At 35.5% G+C, this 17,339-nt stretch overlaps 1 protein-coding gene across 1 annotated transcript; it reads left to right on the forward strand.

Moving 5' to 3' along the window:
- The first annotated feature begins 4,728 nt into the window (after nucleotides 1-4,728).
- LOC133868079 (RNA polymerase II C-terminal domain phosphatase-like 1) lies at nucleotides 4,729-16,052 on the forward strand. Its single transcript, XM_062304891.1, has 17 exons — nucleotides 4,729-5,466; nucleotides 6,533-7,009; nucleotides 7,395-7,605; nucleotides 7,819-7,976; nucleotides 8,056-8,126; nucleotides 8,399-8,504; nucleotides 8,598-8,681; nucleotides 8,885-9,457; nucleotides 9,566-9,629; nucleotides 10,316-10,446; nucleotides 10,556-10,609; nucleotides 11,298-11,394; nucleotides 12,117-12,352; nucleotides 12,473-12,562; nucleotides 14,515-14,580; nucleotides 14,708-14,781; nucleotides 15,222-16,052. Exons 1-17 carry the CDS (start codon nucleotides 5,191-5,193, stop codon nucleotides 15,328-15,330), a joined length of 2,877 nt encoding a protein of 958 aa, XP_062160875.1. The 5' UTR covers nucleotides 4,729-5,190; the 3' UTR covers nucleotides 15,331-16,052.
- The last annotated feature ends 1,287 nt before the right edge of the window (nucleotides 16,053-17,339 follow it).

Here is a 17,339-nt window from a genome sequence, read left to right on the forward strand (position 1 = left end):
ACAGATATCAGTGAGGTATTTAACCCAAACTAATTTATGTATTCCTATTGAGGCGCCACATATTATTCAAAATAATTTTAGCTAACAGTCTTATGGGGATTGTTATGTTAGTTAAAACCCAATGAGTCATATATTTTTCCAAAGATATGCCCCTTCTAGTGACAAAAAGATTTCCCAACTGGGATTTATAAGGGGTATATGCCTTAGAGCAGGGATACTTAGAGTTTGGAACCCTAGTGATTTTGATGACAAAAGAAAGAAGATCAGAGGTAAGCTCAATCTTAATACTCCTGAGAGATGTGCTCAAACAAAGTGGATCTTTTTGAAAGCCCGAGATGTTCGTGTAGAATTCACGAACCATATAAACATAGGGCTTAGAAGGCACAGATGTGGAATACCGTAGTAGGATACAATACTAAGTGCGACACTATGATAAAATAACATTAATATGCAATGTAAATATATTTCAAGCTAATATTTTAGTCTTAACAGTAATATACAATATTATATTATAATATGAACTGTAATATACAATGATATTTTTAATATCAATACCACTCAATAAATTTCTAACGTCAATAATACTCTTTTTCTTTTCTTTTTTTCTTTTTATTTTCTAGGCATCAACCTTTCTAAGTTGGTAGGGTTAATGTTGACAATATACTTTCATCAATTGACAAAATAAAATAAAATAAAATAAAATAAAAAACTAAACAAAGACAATAAACATTATATTTGTTACACCTCTCGGTAAAGAGTAGACTCGATGAAATTATCTTCAATAATTTTTTAAGTTTGGTCAACAAAGATAGGCATACATCAATCAAACATCAGTTATGCCACCGTTACAATCTAATTCAACCGAATCCTAGTGTCTATTAAGGAAAAGAGAAGAAGATTTTCTAATGGCCAATGTTGTTGTGTTTGCTACAAGTTATTTAAATAAATATTTATTACTTCATCAATTTCATATAATACTATTTCACTTATGCTAAGTAATGCGCAACTACTAAAAATATATATAAAAAATATATTAAGCCATAAGCAAAATAAAATACACATAAAGGATATGTTATTTCTACATCACATTACCCTACATCAACTCTACATTAAGACACATTGGGTGTGGGGCCCATGTATCTGGAACCCACATATATAGGACCCACATGCATGGGTCTCACACCCTATGTGTTTTGGTGTAGAGTAATGTGATATAGAAAAATCATTTCCCTACACATAATAATCACCACCTCCATATCCATAAAGTGCAAATACATAACATATTAGCTATAGAGTGTTCACATGGGAGCAAATACATATCACCAACATAATTAAGTTCAAGTTCAATATAATGCATGCCAACATACAGAGCATGGTAGAACATTACAACAAAAAATACACGACACCTAGTTTGAATAGTGAAAGCCATAAGCAAGACATAATTGTAAACATTTAGGGGTGACAAACAATGGGGGCTACACTCGGGCTAACCAAGCTCTCTTCCTTTCCACATGCATCATCTGAAAAGCTCGCTATAACTTATCGTCCATGAGTTGGTGAAGAACCCTCAGATACTTTCCATCATCCATCTTAGGTACAAGCTCATTCAAATGATTGATACACTTAATTGTCGGTGCAAACCATGTAATGGTACTCCCCTCCATAAAACCCTTAAAGTGATTAGCTTAGGCAATCAACATTTCCTTTTTAGTTTGTAGGATATGCCATCTCTTTCAACATGCTACTAAATTATTTGTTTTTCACACTCTTTGACCCCCTCTTGGACTTAGTACTACCACCCATAGATACGTTAAGTTAGGTTATCGATTGTTTTGCACACAAAACATTCCCAAGTGTTCAAAGTTCTACTCTCTCCCACTTTGGGACTTATAACTATCCCTAGTCATACTTAGGTCAAATCAGTACACCATTAACCCTAATTTTAGAGCGGGGTGCTGCATGATGACTCGGTCGATTGAGACACGTGGCAGTCATCCAACGACATGATGGAAGAAAGGCTTGATTGACCGAGCACTGTAGCCCATGAGAAATTATGCACGAGCTCAATGAGAAAAAATTGCTCAAAAACTCATTCTCTTTATTTTGGAAACATTGAGGAGCGTGAGTGTAACATAAGTGAGGTAGTTATAGAGTAGCGAATCCCTCCGTGAGTAGAATCTCGGCGTACGGTGCACGAAGGTGCTAGCAAACCAAACGCTTCGTGAGATATAAAGTTTGTACTCTCGCTTTCCATTCAATATAATCATTAAAACGTTGTTATAATATTCGTATAGTAATGTATATATAATTATATCATAGTAAATATTCACAATATTGTGATAACCATGTGAGTGATTGTATTATTGAGTTGAGTTTTGACAAAGTAGTGTTTTTATAGTTAGTATGATGAAACTACGTAAAAGGGCTTGCATGGCACTTTGGAAACGTGCACAAATGCGTCGTTGTACTGCCCAAATTTTGTTAGAATAAGAATAACGTGTAAAATTAGTTTTATTTATTTCAAAACTAGTGTTTTTCTTGTATATTAAAATATATGCATTTTCAACATTTTCAATCAGTAAATTTCAATGCATTCATGTAGTTTACGATGTCTACGAGCCCGTAGAAATGAAAAAAGGTCGAAAGATGAGTTTTGAAACATTTTTTTAAAATTCTATGTCCTGCCAGTGCTCCCTCAGTTGACCCAGATCAAGACACAGTAAGTCCATAATGCCTTGGTTGATGCCTGATCAACCCAACTCGAGGTAGTAACTTCCTAACTCCCAAGGGTTCTAGTGACCCTCAATCGATGCCCGGTCGATCTAACTCAGTCAGTGTTTAAAAATCAGGATCTTTCCAAAAGTTTTCATTACTTTCAAGGGTCATAGGTTTTATTAAAGGATTATAATAGGGTTTTAATAAAGATTAGAATCTAATCAATAGGCACGGTGTAAATGCAGAGGAGGAACAGTTTTAAACCAAGGAATACCTAATTCCAAAAATAAGCTTAAGGTTGTAAGTATAAACTTACTGACCTCGCACTTTAATATTTCTCAAACACATGTATTATATATGATTTTAAATTGTGATATTTAAAATATGTTTATATATGCATTATACGTTACAACTGTGATTTACAAGTGTGAGATGAAACCAGGTAGTCTAATGCCAATTCTTGAACCCATTCTTATTGTCATTTATACTCTTCAATTTTTAATGTATTGTTTTTCTAATTGCCCACACTAGATTTATATTGTTGGGGTAGGTGCAACTGTTTCAAAATTAAGGTAAAAATTGCAAGACTTTTGCTCTCTACATGTGGACACTTAATAAAATACTTACAAACATAGACAGTCAGGTAGTATTTATAGGAATTAAATTATGTATTTAGTTATTAACCAATTTTGTATTTATTGGAATATGTTTCTCAGCTATGACAAGGATTTATAATGGATGATAATTTTATTTTGTTTTATCTAACTATATATATGATATTATATTATTTAAAATTTTTAAATAGTGTGACAATATATTCACCACATGATAGTTTATAGATCATTAGATATAACAAAATAAAATATTGACTTGATTGTTTTCCGTTTTTCCAATCAAACACGTGATTTTTACATGCATTTTTATGTTATAAGAACAAATGTCACAAGCTCTATTAATTATAGGGAAAAATCCATATACTCCTCTCAAACTATCACCCAATTGACAATGTCCTCCAAAAACTTTCAATTGAGACAAATGTCCCTCCCAAACTATCAAAACATTGTCAATGTACCACAAGACTAGCAAAAAGATAAAAATCACCTTACAAATTTGTCAATAAAACAAAATTACCCTTTTAAATTAAAAAAATAAAAAATATTTTTGTTTAAAAAACCCCATTTTTTTAAAAAAAGATTTTTTTTTTAAAAACAAAAATTTTAAATATCTTAAAAAAAATCATTATTATTATTTAAAAAAAAAATGAAAACTTTTAAATTTGACCACCCTTAATTTTTATGTATTTTTTTTTTTTTTTAGTTTTAGTGTTAGTTTTTTTTTGAATTATTTTTTTTATCAAGGGTATTTTTGTTATTGAAAAAAATATTGATAATTTTTTATAGTTTGAAAAGAGCTATTATTAATTGAGTTGTAATTTGAGTGAGATATATAGATTTTACCTTAGATATGATACGCTTACAACTTTCATATAATTATAATAGCTTTTTTTAAAATCGATCATTAAATATTTACGATCTACATTGAAGAAAACAGATTTTATGATTAGTTTAAAAAAATTGTTAGAGTAATTTTGGATACTTTGGTACTTTGTTCATAGAATGGAGTAATTTTTGTTTGTACAAGTGATGAGGTAAATAAGCGGGAGGTGCCGAACGAGGCCTTGCAACATGCAAATTCGTGTGGACGGTCAAAGAATCCGAATACGTAATCACAACTGCATAAGCGGCAAGCCAATTACCACCCGCCACGTAGCATATTCACACGATCAACAACCCAAACCACAACTCCCACTTTTTCGACCAAATTCTACTTGTTCTACGTACATCCGAATCTTCTTTCATATACGCCCCTGCTTTTTTCAACCCATATGGTCCTCGTAAAGTCGTAAGGGGCAAAAAATCTAGAATTAGATATTGTCTACTAGGACACGAAATTCTACAAAATCAAAATCAGCCCCACTATTCTTTATTTAATTTTAAATTATCACTGACTCTGCGCATTGGAGTGCGATTTTTGACCTTTCGCTTTCTGGATCTAGGGTTTCGCTTTTGACGACTCGTTTGTCCTCCTCCACCATCATCATCACCACCAACACCATTGAAATCAAAACCCTAGCTCCACCACACACTGTTTTCGAGACGAAAATCCTATCTTTTTTTTTTTGTGTAGCAATCGGGGATCGGAGAAGGCTGGTTAGGGTTTTGTGGTCATCGTCACCATCAGCAGCAATCAGATCTTAAACTTTTCCAGGAAAAAAGAAATCCTAATTTTTGTCTCACAGATCGGAGATATTTTTAGTTTTGTTTGTTAAATTCCAAAAAATCGGATCAAATCTAAAGCATTCTTGAGACGATGATGATTTTGCCCTGGAAAGAAACTCGTAGAAATCCATGAGTTTTACACGGAAATTGATGAACAATCTGAGCCACCAAAGAGTGAGATTTTGATTGGCCAAAAATGAATATGTATAAGGCGGTGGTGTACCAGGGGGAGGAGGTACTGGGAGAGGTAGAGATGTACCCAGTAGAGAACAACAACAACAACAACATGGTGATCGAAGTGAAGGAAATCAGAATAAGTCACTTTTCGCAAGCGAGTGAGAGGTGTCCACCACTGGCAGTGCTCCATACCATTACGTCTAGTGGGATTTGCTTCAAAATGGAGTCAAAGTCCTCGCAGTCACAGGACTCGCCGCTCTATCTTTTGCACTCCTCGTGTATCAACCAGAACAAGGTATAAGCACAACTCCAGAAAGATTAAACAAGAAAAAAAAATAAACCCTAAAAAAAGCTCTTTCAAACTCCAGTTTAAACTCTCAGAGAAAGAAAGGGAAAATATCTAAAAGAAAACAAGGAAAACCCATATTCTTAATGAATCCTGTTAATCTTGCAGAGGACCCTGGACAAAAATTAGCAAGGACCCATCTTGAAATTACAGTGAAATTTTTGACAGTTTCAGTGAACTACTCTTGCCCATAATTTATGAAAACTGTCTGAACTTTGAATTTGTTGATTCTGAAATTTTAACCCAGATAATGTGACTGTCTGAACTAGCTGATGTCCAGAAAGATATGAACTTGTTGCGTAGGACTGTCTAAACTGACTGGTCTTTTTTTTTTTTTTTTGAACTTGCTAAATTGGATAACTTGGTGGAAAATTTATGATTCTAAGAATATAACATATGATAGTTATGATGTTACTGGCGATTGTTTATATTAACCTCGCTAAAAATGTGGTTAGGGATGCCATTCCTGGCACAATTAGGGTTTTTGCTGCCTTCGAGCAGAGTGTTGAAAAGAAGGAATTTTACCTTGGAACTCTGCAAAACAAGTCTTCATTGTCTATTTGTGGGAATATAGCTCAGAGAATTGGAAAAACAAGAACTTTGTGATCCTGATTCTATTATGTAAAGGATATGTAATGTTATATATAAAGTAGATGCTGATGGGGTTATCCATGAAACTATTTCCTAAATGTTCTGCTGTTTAAATTTTTGTTTTTCACTTCTTAGAAAAGATTATCTATTTTACCATAAATGTTTATAATACGAAGATAATTGACAGATTTTATTCATCAAAAAAAAAAAAAACATTGACAGAATTTTTGTACTATGTGAATCAATGATCTTATATAATTGTGTTGCTGCTTTATCTTGCTGTGTGATTCTTCCTTTCCTATAATAGATATGTCTTTATGAACCATGCACACAAACTTATATTTCCTTTTCATCCTTGATTCTCTTGGTTGGATGTGGATGTTTTATGCAAATGTTAACGATGATTGCCATATGGCATCTACAGACTGCAGTAATGCCACTAGGAGGGGAGGAGCTTCACTTGGTTGCTATGTATTCCAGGAATAATGAAAAACAATATCCATGTTTCTGGGGATTCAACGTTGCATCAGGACTTTATGATTCTTGTCTTGTCATGCTGAACCTTAGATGTCTTGGGATAGTATTTGATCTTGATGAAACACTCATAGTAGCAAATACAATGCGCTCATTTGAGGATAGGATTGAGGCCTTACAGCGTAAAATAAACAGTGAAGTGGACCCACAGCGGATTTCTGGTATGCTGGCAGAGGTCAAGCGTTATCAAGATGACAAGGCTATATTGAAGCAATATGCTGAAAATGATCAGGTCCTTGAAAATGGAAAAGTGATCAAAACTCAGTCTGAGATTGTTCCAGCCTTGTCAGATAACCATCAACCTATCATTCGGCCACTTATACGGTTACAGGAGAAGAACATTATTCTGACTCGCATCAATCCGCAGGTATGTAATAAGTAATATTGGCTTCAGCCTGTTGCTTGGTGTTTCTACTGTTGCATTTCTGAAATTATACACCAATGCTGGAGAGTATTAGTTATTGATTCTCTGGTCATTGGATTAAGATGCCTGACACTCTTTTATTTAAATCAGTATTGTCGTTTTTTGTTTCCTTCAAGGCAAAACATGATGCTTTATGTATGTGCAAGAAGTTGGATATTGATGGGATTTAGGTAATAGTGCTTGTTAATTTTTGGAGGAGCATGCAATATCAACTCAATGGGTTTGACTGGATGGTGGATATACCTTTAGATGTTTGGGATGAAATTTATTATGTATTGAATCGATAGAATAAGTTGGTCCAATTAATATAAAAATCTTTTCTCTACAGATTCGTGATACAAGTGTTCTTGTGAGGTTGAGACCTGCATGGGATGATCTCCGGAGCTACTTGATTGCAAGAGGGCGCAAACGCTTTGAGGTTTATGTTTGCACGATGGCTGAAAGGGATTATGCTTTAGAAATGTGGCGGCTACTTGATCCAGATTCAAATTTGATAAACTCAAAAGAACTATTGAATCGCATTGTTTGTGTCAAGTCTGGTAAGTGACATGATCCTTGCAAATAGCTTCCATTTCTCTGCTGCTCATTGGTAAGAGAAGCTAATAACATGTAGGTTGTAATGTGCCATTATTGAAGAAAAAGAAGGCTGGGCAATTTACAGATTGTTGTAATTTTTGGCTGCAATTGTCTAAATCAGAACTCTCATTTTCCTATGATGCTACTTATTACTTGTTTATATACTTAATTAATAGGTTCAAGGAAGTCATTGTTCAACGTCTTCCAAGAAGGCTTATGCCATCCTAAGATGGCATTGGTCATTGATGATCGCTTGAAAGTGTGGGATGAGAAAGATCAACCACGGGTGCATGTTGTTCCTGCATTTGCTCCATACTACGCTCCCCAAGCTGAGGTGTGCACAATTTGCATTTGGCTATGCAGTGCAAATGCACCCTAGAGACTAACTTATTGTAACTCTTTATATTGTGTAGGCAAATAATGCTATACCTGTCTTGTGTGTGGCGAGAAATGTTGCCTGCAATGTTAGAGGTGGTTTTTTCAAGTAAGAATACATAGCCCCAAGATATATGTACATCATCTGTTACTTTTTACTGTTGGACCTAAGTTTTGAGCATATAAATTATGGTCCAATGCGTGTGTGTGTGCTTGTCTGTGTCTACAGACATGCATATATATATATATATATATATATATATATATATAATATGTATATGTTTATGTTTATGTGTGTCTATATGTATGCATGTGTGTGTGTGTGTGTATATCTCTATAATCATTCTTTTGGCATGATATGACCTTGGAGTTTGATGGCAGAGATTTCGATGAGGGTCTTTTACAAAAGATTTGTGATAGTAATCATGAAGATGATATTAAAGATATTCCTTCTGCTCCTGATGTGAGCAACTATTTGGTTTCTGAGGTTAGTGTGGACAAAGTTTGTTTACTCTGGTTCTTGCGTTTTTGCTAGTTACTCAGATTTCTTGTTAACCAATAATACTTTTGCACCTTGCAGGATGATGCTTCCGCTTCAAATGGAAACAAAGATCCACTTTCTTTTGATGGCATGGCAGATACTGAGGTTGAAAGAAGACTAAAGGTAATCTACTACGTTTGGAATTGTTGGGTCTATGTATAATTGTATATTGGAATCTACTATTTTAAGCCATGCTCTTATGGGGTTGTTGATGTTAATATGTGGAATACTCTTGTATCTCTCTGCTTTGTTGTGGGTGAATGTTTTTGAATCTATATGTTCAAGTTGAAAATCAGGTTTATTTTTGCTCTGCGTCTTTCATTCAGGAAGCACTATCGGCTTCTTCAACAGTTACTAATCTAGATTCAAGGCTTGCTCCTGCTCCTCAGTATACGGCAGGATCGGCTTCTAGCTCAATTCCACTGCCAACTACTCAGGCCTCAATGATGCAATTTCCCAATATACAGTTCCCTCAGCCCGCTTCACTTGGGAAACCATTGGGTCATGTTGGGCCCCCAGAACCAAGTTTGCAAAGTTCTCCTGCTAGAGAAGAGGGTGAGGTACCAGAATCAGAATTAGATCCTGATACAAGGCGGAGGCTACTTATATTGCAACATGGGCAAGATACGAGAGACCATGCATCAACTGAACCTCCATTTCCTGTAAGACCTCCAATACAAGTTCCTGGTCCACGGGTGCAATCACGCAGTGGGTGGTTTCCAGTGGAGGAAGAGATGAGCCCACCACAACTGAGCCGAACAGTACCCAAAGAATTTCCTTTAGATTCAGAACCAATGCATATTGAGAAGCATGGACCTCATCCTTCTTTTTTCCCTAAGGTTGAGAGTTCTATTACTTCTGATAGAGTTCTTCATGAAAATCAAAGATTGCCAAAAGAGGTGATTGTTACTTGATCTTGGTCTGACTTTATACTTAAGTCTCCTGTGCTGAAAGGTTAAATTTACTTGTGACTAGCGTAAGTTTATTATAGGTTTTTCTATTTGCAGGCATTTCATAGAGATGATCGGTTGAGATTAAACCATACACTGTCTAGTTACCATTCTCTCTCAGGTGAGCTATGACATTAAATTGCGTACTGAGATGAATCTTATGGGTCTTTTTCATTGGTGGACTTGCTGTTATGAGTGCTGGTGAATCCCAAAACCACTGAACTCAACTACATATCTCAATGAAATTTAACCTTTATCTTTTATATTACTAATTGGATAAAAAAAAATCACCTTTCTATTTAAAAAGTTGACTATAATGTTGGATAAGATTTTAAATTTTTAAGCATCTTAGTTTGTTTTCTAAGGGCATTAATCAATGAAATAGTATTAAACTTATGAAGTTTGAAAGAAGAGATGGTGTTGAATAAACCTGAATGTTGAAAGGGGATGCCTGTAGCTAATCCTAAGCTGTGGTATACCTAAATAAGGCTCTTATTAGCTGGGTATCCATTTAGAATTCAGTTGATTGTCTAACCTCAATTGTGCCCATGAGCAAAGTTGATGAAACAAGTGGTAACTTGATCATTTTTCGGTTTTAAGCGTTTTCTGAATCTGAATTAACACATAAATGGAAGTTTATTGGTCATCGACTTTCTTAGATAATGTATTTTAGAGCATTTAAAGACATTGATATGTACTCTGTAGCATTTCAATTGGTGACTTTGTTTGGTTAGAGTGATCTTTTTAATTTCTCTTTGAAAAGTTTATCATGTGTGGTGTTACATTATGGGGATGGCATTTTTGTAGGGGAGGAGATTCCATTCAGTCGATCATCTTCAAGCAACAGGGATCTTGACTTTGAATCTGGACGAGGTGTTTCAAATGCAGAAACTCCAGCTGTAGTGTTACAGGATATTGCAATGAAGTGTAGAACCAAGGTAATTGGAAAGAGATTTATAGCGAGAGACTAGTTAAGAGCGGATCATATATGCATATTGAGTCCCATCTAAGTTCCTTTTTTTCCCCTCTTTTTAATGGTACCGGTAGGTGGAGTTCAGGCCAGTTTTGGTTGCTAGCGCTGAATTGCAATTCTCCATTGAGGTATTTTTAACTCTTTACTGATGAACTCTTTAATTTCTTTTTAGTTTCAAGGATATATAGTCTTCTTTTTTTTTTGGGGGGGGGGGGGGGGGAAGTTGGGGTCTTATTTGCCTGAATAGTATTTTTTTTTTTTTTTTTATCAGAATCTTTCTGCGATTTGAGTTTTTGATGTGGTGGTTCATATACAGTTCCATTTTCTTTTTCCGCCACTAATTAGTGAGCTGGTCTCAAAGAAATTAGGTTGGAACTGTAAGGCAATGAAGGAAATACTAAAATACCAAATCCATTCTCATTTAATATGATAGCTATATTGCAACGAGACAGTAAAAGAAAATTCTCATTGAAAAATATTTGTCACCCTTAATTTACCTATCAGAAATATTTTTGTCACTCCAAATACTTGCTTTTAGATAGCTTATATTTACACCATAACTTACCTAGCTTAGCGAAAATAAATATACTGTTTTGCTCTGCCTAATGGTAAATATATATTTTTCATATACATCAAATTAAGAGTAGGATTTACCCTAATGCAACAAGGACTAAGTTTTGCTTACCGGAGCTGGATATTGCACCCATAAAATCTACAGGATGGCTTAGTTCAGAGCTAAAGACCTGATTGTGTTGTCCATCTCTGTGCTGTGAGATGTCATGCCTTGATAACTCATCCGGCAATTGTTTTTTGTAGGCCTGGTTTGCAGGAGAGAAAATTGGTGAAGGAATTGGTAGAACAAGAAGGGAAGCGCAACGTCTGGCTGCTGAGGGTTCTCTTAAGAACTTGGCTAGTAAGATTTCTTATTGTTATATTTTATGTTACTTGCTGGGTTATTCGATCATTGTCCAGGGTCTATATTGTATCTGTCTTAGGTCATGTTTACTACAGCTGAAATATTCCTTGAATCACTTATAAGTGGCATTATCTTAAACAGTTCTGCATTTTAAAATTCTTAATATAAAAAATGAATTTGGAAATCATGGGAAGGATTAAAGGTCCCGCTTGGATATAATTTATATGCAAAGACAGGAATTTTTTAGTTATAAGAATTAGAGATTTATCCACAATGTGGAGGAAGAAAATAGGCTATGTTGAATCTTACTAAAATTGCTTCCAGAAGAACTGCTGGGTGCAAGTCAGACCAAAGTGCATTTAGTAGCAATTTTTAACTAAATGCTTACTGTTGTATTTGTTAATGAAAGTTATTGCTCAAAACTCTCTTTTGGATTCTCACATTTTAAGTTTTTTATTTGTCTGAGCTTGGGCCCTAATTCACAAGCCCAAGATGAGCTAGTCTCATGACAGTATGCTAAATATCTCCAGCTGGCCATATCATTTAGTTCTCATATTATGTAAGGAATGTCAAATTCACATGTTTATTGTACATTTCCACATCTTGGCTTTCCCTACTAGCTAATTTTGTTGGGGAACTCATTAAAATATGTAGTTTTCTTCCAATGACATTTCCTTTTTGTGATCCTGACCATATCATTGGGACCTTTTTCTCCACAGATATATATATGTCACGTGGTAAGCCTGATTCTGGGCCCATGCATGGGGATGTCAGTATGTTTCTCAACGCAAATGACAATGGTTTTGTGGGTCATTTGAATTCTTTTGGGAATCAGCCATTGTCCAAAGAGGAGTCTGTTTCATTTTCAGCTTCATCTGAACCATCTAGGCTTCTGGACCCTAGGTTGGAAGGTTCAAAGAAGTCAATGGGTTCAGTCTATGCACTGAAAGAATTAGTAAGATCACAAGAACTTAAGCATCTTCGATTTTTCATATTCATTACTCCTTTCAAATAATTGGTAACAAAATTATGATTATTCATTTGCTATATCTGTTTGCATTTTTTACTTCTTTAGTGTACAATGGAAGGCCTTGATGTAGCTTTCCAGCCTCGGCCTCCACCTTCTGGTAATTCAGTTCAGAATGATGAAGTTTATGCAGCAGAGGTTTGCACTTACAAGATTATTTGCTTTAATATTTTGAATGAAGTTTGAGAATGCTACTGTCTTGAGTTTCAAGTTTTCAACATTGTCCTTTGGTGGGTTGTGGGATGATTCTTTCTTTCCTCTCTTTCTTCACTCTTAGGGAAACTCGGTGGAATGCTAAGATAACTGAAAAAATGAACTTATTTGTTAGGCTTTCTATAAAGCTATGATGTTCTTTTTAATTAAATATTACCTGGAACCTGTTGAGCTTGGCATAGCCTTTTCAAATTGATTTTTGACATCCTTTTTGCTTAACCTACCTATCTCTCTTCATGATATGTGTATATGTCCTGAATTTCATTACCGTTTGTGGTCTGCTTATGTACATACAGCTTGCGGTCATTTAGCTGGTTAGCCACTTGTGGGGTGAAAAATGGATCAAAATTCATATTGATCCACAAGGGATAAAAAATTGAGTCTTGAAACTATAAAGGCTCTGAGAAGACGCTAGCCACATCTGTGCTATCACTAAAAAATGACTAGTTAATTTGGAACTCCTTAGAATCACTTATGTCAATCTGACCTAGTAAAGATCCAATGTAGGATTTAACACCTATAAGTGCTTTTATAATCTATCAACTTTACGTGGGTTATTCATCAATCTCCCCCCTCCTCTTCTAAAGGCATGTTTGGTACGCGGAAAGACTATTTCATTAAAAAAAAAACTATTACTAGGAATGAAATAAGGTGGAATATATAGCTATTCTTATTCCATTGTTTAATAACAACACATATGCTCTCACTGGAATTGTACTAAAATTACTAAAATACCCAAAATATATATATATATATATATATAAAACACTGGGAAAATTCTTTGGTGGCCAACCACCCCACTATGGCAGAACCACGGGGGTGGTCACGGCCACTCCCGATGATGCTTGGTGGGTGGCCAGGCCACCCATAGAATATTTTGTGATTATTTAAATTAGGCTTGCAGGAAGAAAAAAAAAAACTAAACCCATTCCATTCCCCAAGGAATAGCTATTCCTATAAATGGTGTGCAACCAACAATAAAATAGTTATTCCATAGGAATAGCCACTCCATACCATGGGTCTATTCTGTGTACTAAACGTGCCCTAAATCTATGACGGTCTCGTTAGGGTCACGTCATGCAGTGTTCCGTACCACATGATGTTACTAAATTGCTCTGATACCATTTATAACGACCCATGGAAAGCGCTAACCACATCTACGCCATCACTCTAAAAAGACTAATCTATTTAGAGTTCTCTAAAATCACTTATATAACTCAATCTCACTAAGTAATGAACCATTGTGAGACTTACCACCTATGTGTGCCTTTATAATGTATCCACTCTACATAGATTATTCATCTTCCCAATGTAGGATTGAGGTGTTAAAGAGAGCTTAGCCAGGCCCGTTTCAAATATATATTATTCATTTTTCACATCCTTCCTTTTGCTTGTACTTCAGGACCTACATATCTGCTCATTATATGTATATATGTCTTGGTCATTTAACTGGTTTGTGTCCATTAGCCATCTGTGGGATGAATAATGGATCAATATTCATTATTGAAATTGAGGGGCTGGGTTTGTGTTGTAGGAGTATAAGCAAAATGATTTTAGGTCCTACAAGGTTACACTTGTCTAATATTTGTACATCTTTGTTTCTTGAGTTTCAATGTCTTAGAGATGGTTCCGCCTGTGTACTTGGGTTTCGTCTTTCCGCTTTTTAATGAATTTGTGATTACTTATAAAAAAACAAAAGATGGTTCCCACTGAAGCAGCATAGATAATTTCATGTTGGCATCCTTAAGAATGATTCTGATGTAATTTGTTGGAGATTAGAAGCAACATAATTTTTGGGTTATTTTTTGGCCTAGTTGGTGATTCATATTCCATGCTTATTTTTAACAATCTTTGTTCTATATTGTGTTATGCTTCAGGTTGAAGTAGACGGACAGGTCTTAGGGAAAGGGATGGGGCTGACATGGGATGAGGCTAAGATGCAGGTATTTTACTTATTTACATGGAAAATTTTCTTTTGAGGGATTCACAAGATTTCTTCTTGTGTGAATTTTATGAACCTTTATTTTTTCATATATTTTCTCCAACCACCTCGGCGTGCTCTTTACTTAGGCTGCTGAAAAGGCGCTTGGAAGTCTAAGATCAATGCTTGGTCCAATTAATCAGAAGCGTCAGGGTTCTCCTAGGTGTGTAATTTAACGAAGTTGCTATTGTTCAGTTAACCAATTTTCTTTTATATAAAACTTCTAATTTAAAGTTGAGTTATGGCATGACCAGCCAGCCCAACAATTATCACAAGTCTTGTGATTTTTGGGGCTGGGTGAGTGACTAATTGGTCTCATTCAATTGAATTTTTTGTAATTTTCTCATCATTGCTCAGATTTTGGGATAACATGGTAAATATTAAGCAGACTCTTATGGTATACTCCTTCCCCCCTTCTTTCTTTTTGGTTACAAAGTTTTCTTTGGTGCACATGGAAGCTCAACTCAGATAATTTGCTGATATGACTCCAGTGGGGGCACCAAAATGACTAATTCCATTTATTCTGTATGAACATTGTTTTCCAGTTTCTCTTATTCTCTTCTTCATTCCCTTTCTCTTATTTTGTGTTTTTCACAATGTAAGGTCATTGCATGGGATGTCAAATAAACGTCTGAAGCCAGAATTTCCACGAGTTCTGCAACGGATGCCTTCTTCTGCTAGATATGCCAAGAATGCTCCTCCTGTACCCTGAATGACCATCACGCCTTCTTTCATCCCACTTTTTGGTACAGCTGCCGTTGGGACGTTTTTACGGTACATAACTAGCTTAGAGACGAGCAAGGGGCATTGAGATCCAGGACTGCCAATTGATATTAGCCCCCGATTTTTCTTAAGATGTAAGAAAGTCGAGTGGAACTCCCTCCGGATTGATCTTGTGGCTTCATCTCAGATTCATATGAAAACAGGGGGAGGCACCAAAAGGTATCCCTGTTTCAGGATTTGCGCTTACTATTGTATGAGGCCTTTTCTCCCCAAAATGCTAAGAGACCTCACAAGATGATAGAATGCAGTGCCATGTAGTACCACTTTTTAATGTGGCCGATGCCGTCGGTGCCTTTTTCTGCGAGCTGATTTCGGTTGGATTTATTTACGGCGTATTGATATTTGTTTAAGCAGAAGAAAACTGAATATGGTGTTCATCATGGGCAGTTTCTGGCCTTGCTCGGAGTCGCCTAACATACTAACCATTGACAGTCTTACCCAATGGACTGTTTTTCTTCTCAATGCTCCACCTCTCTGAAGATACAGAATATGTTAATTTCCGTGTCCTGAGAGTGGTGAAAGTTAACAGTGATGGCGATCTGAGCTGCATTACAGTTTCTTCACTTGTATGTATGGATTGGAATTTTTTTCATCACCTTCGACTTGGTTTGATGAACTTAGGTGAGGCATTTCGAGGAGGATGTTTCCCCAGGATCACCGATATGATTTTCCAGCCACTCCTTTTGAAATATCTTTAATAAAATCTGACTACCACTGCATATAAAAACATGGTTTTGAAATCAATGAATAGGGGAAACTGCTTTTTGTGCTGAATCATTTCCAAATTTCCACCCTTCCATGAGTTATTTGTGTGCCGCTCACCCCCCCACTTTTTAACCCCTGGTTATAATGCGAAGTTTCCATGCCATACCTAACCCAAAAAACAAAATTCTTTTAGGCAAAATGACCTGAAATTATCAGGTTATTGTAATCTATGAAAAATAACATAATAGAATAGAAAACTAAAAATAGAATGCGGAATAATAAAATAAGAATACAAGATTTTACATGGTTTGGTCTATGATTAATATATAACAAAAAAGAAAAAAAAATTGAACAAAATATATATAATTTTTTTTTTAAAAAAAATAAATAAATGATGAGTGGTCCACCGAAGAGCTAAGGGTGGCCGCAACCACCCCTGAAGCCTATCAAGGGTGGCCGGCCTCCCCCGAATGCATTGGGGGTGGTGAGACCACTCCCGGAACGCCTCGGGGGTCCACCACAAGGCATTACGGGGGGTGGTACGACCACCCCTGGCGCCCTATGTGGTTGGGGGTGGTTAACCAACCAGGGTTAGGGCTTTTTTTTTTTTTTTTTTAAAAAAAAAAAATATTGAAAGAAAATAAAAAATAAGAGTGTTTTCTTTGGAAATTGTAGTCCACGACCACCCCAATGAGTGGTCAGCCAGCAGGGTTAGGATTTCATTTTTTAATTTTTTTTTTGGAAAAAAAAAATTGAAAGAAAATAAAAAATAAGAGTTTTTTTTTTTTTTTTTTTTTTTTTTTTTTTTTTTTCTGAAAATTGTAGTCTATTCTCGTTGGAATAACAAACACATATTTTGACTATAAAAAGGGGGGGGGGGAAAAACTTTCATATTGGGTTAATTTTTATTTTTATTTTTTCAATTTAGTCAATTAAATTGACACTAATTCTTAGAGCATGTTAAAAATATATAAAAGCAAAGCATTAAAAATGCTTATGAAGACATTAAATAATAGATTGAACTTAGGATAATTTCTTAAATCTCAATCAGGAGGAAACACGATATTGTAACAATTAACAAAGAAGGATTGCTCACCAGTCGGTAGTTAGTGGTCGCCATTCCAAATATCTTCGTTGCGAAAACACGGTCGTTTTACAATCACTAAACGGCTAAACCACATTCCTTAGCATCCTTGCACCAAGTATAGATCTCCTTGACAAAATCATTTCCAG

This window comes from Alnus glutinosa, chromosome 5, assembly GCF_958979055.1.
Source record: "Alnus glutinosa chromosome 5, dhAlnGlut1.1, whole genome shotgun sequence".
NCBI lineage: Eukaryota > Viridiplantae > Streptophyta > Magnoliopsida > Fagales > Betulaceae > Alnus > Alnus glutinosa.

Excerpts from the sequence above, each read along its gene's own strand:
- LOC133868079 (XM_062304891.1), top strand. The coding sequence starts at position 5,191 with ATGAATATGTATAAGGCGGTGGTGTACCAGGGGGAGGAGGTACTGGGA. Across the intron at positions 7,606-7,818 it reads CATTGTTTGTGTCAAGTCTG|GTTCAAGGAAGTCATTGTTC; the intron begins GTAAGTGACATG and ends CTTAATTAATAG. Across the intron at positions 14,782-15,221 it reads AAGCGTCAGGGTTCTCCTAG|GTCATTGCATGGGATGTCAA; the intron begins GTGTGTAATTTA and ends TCACAATGTAAG.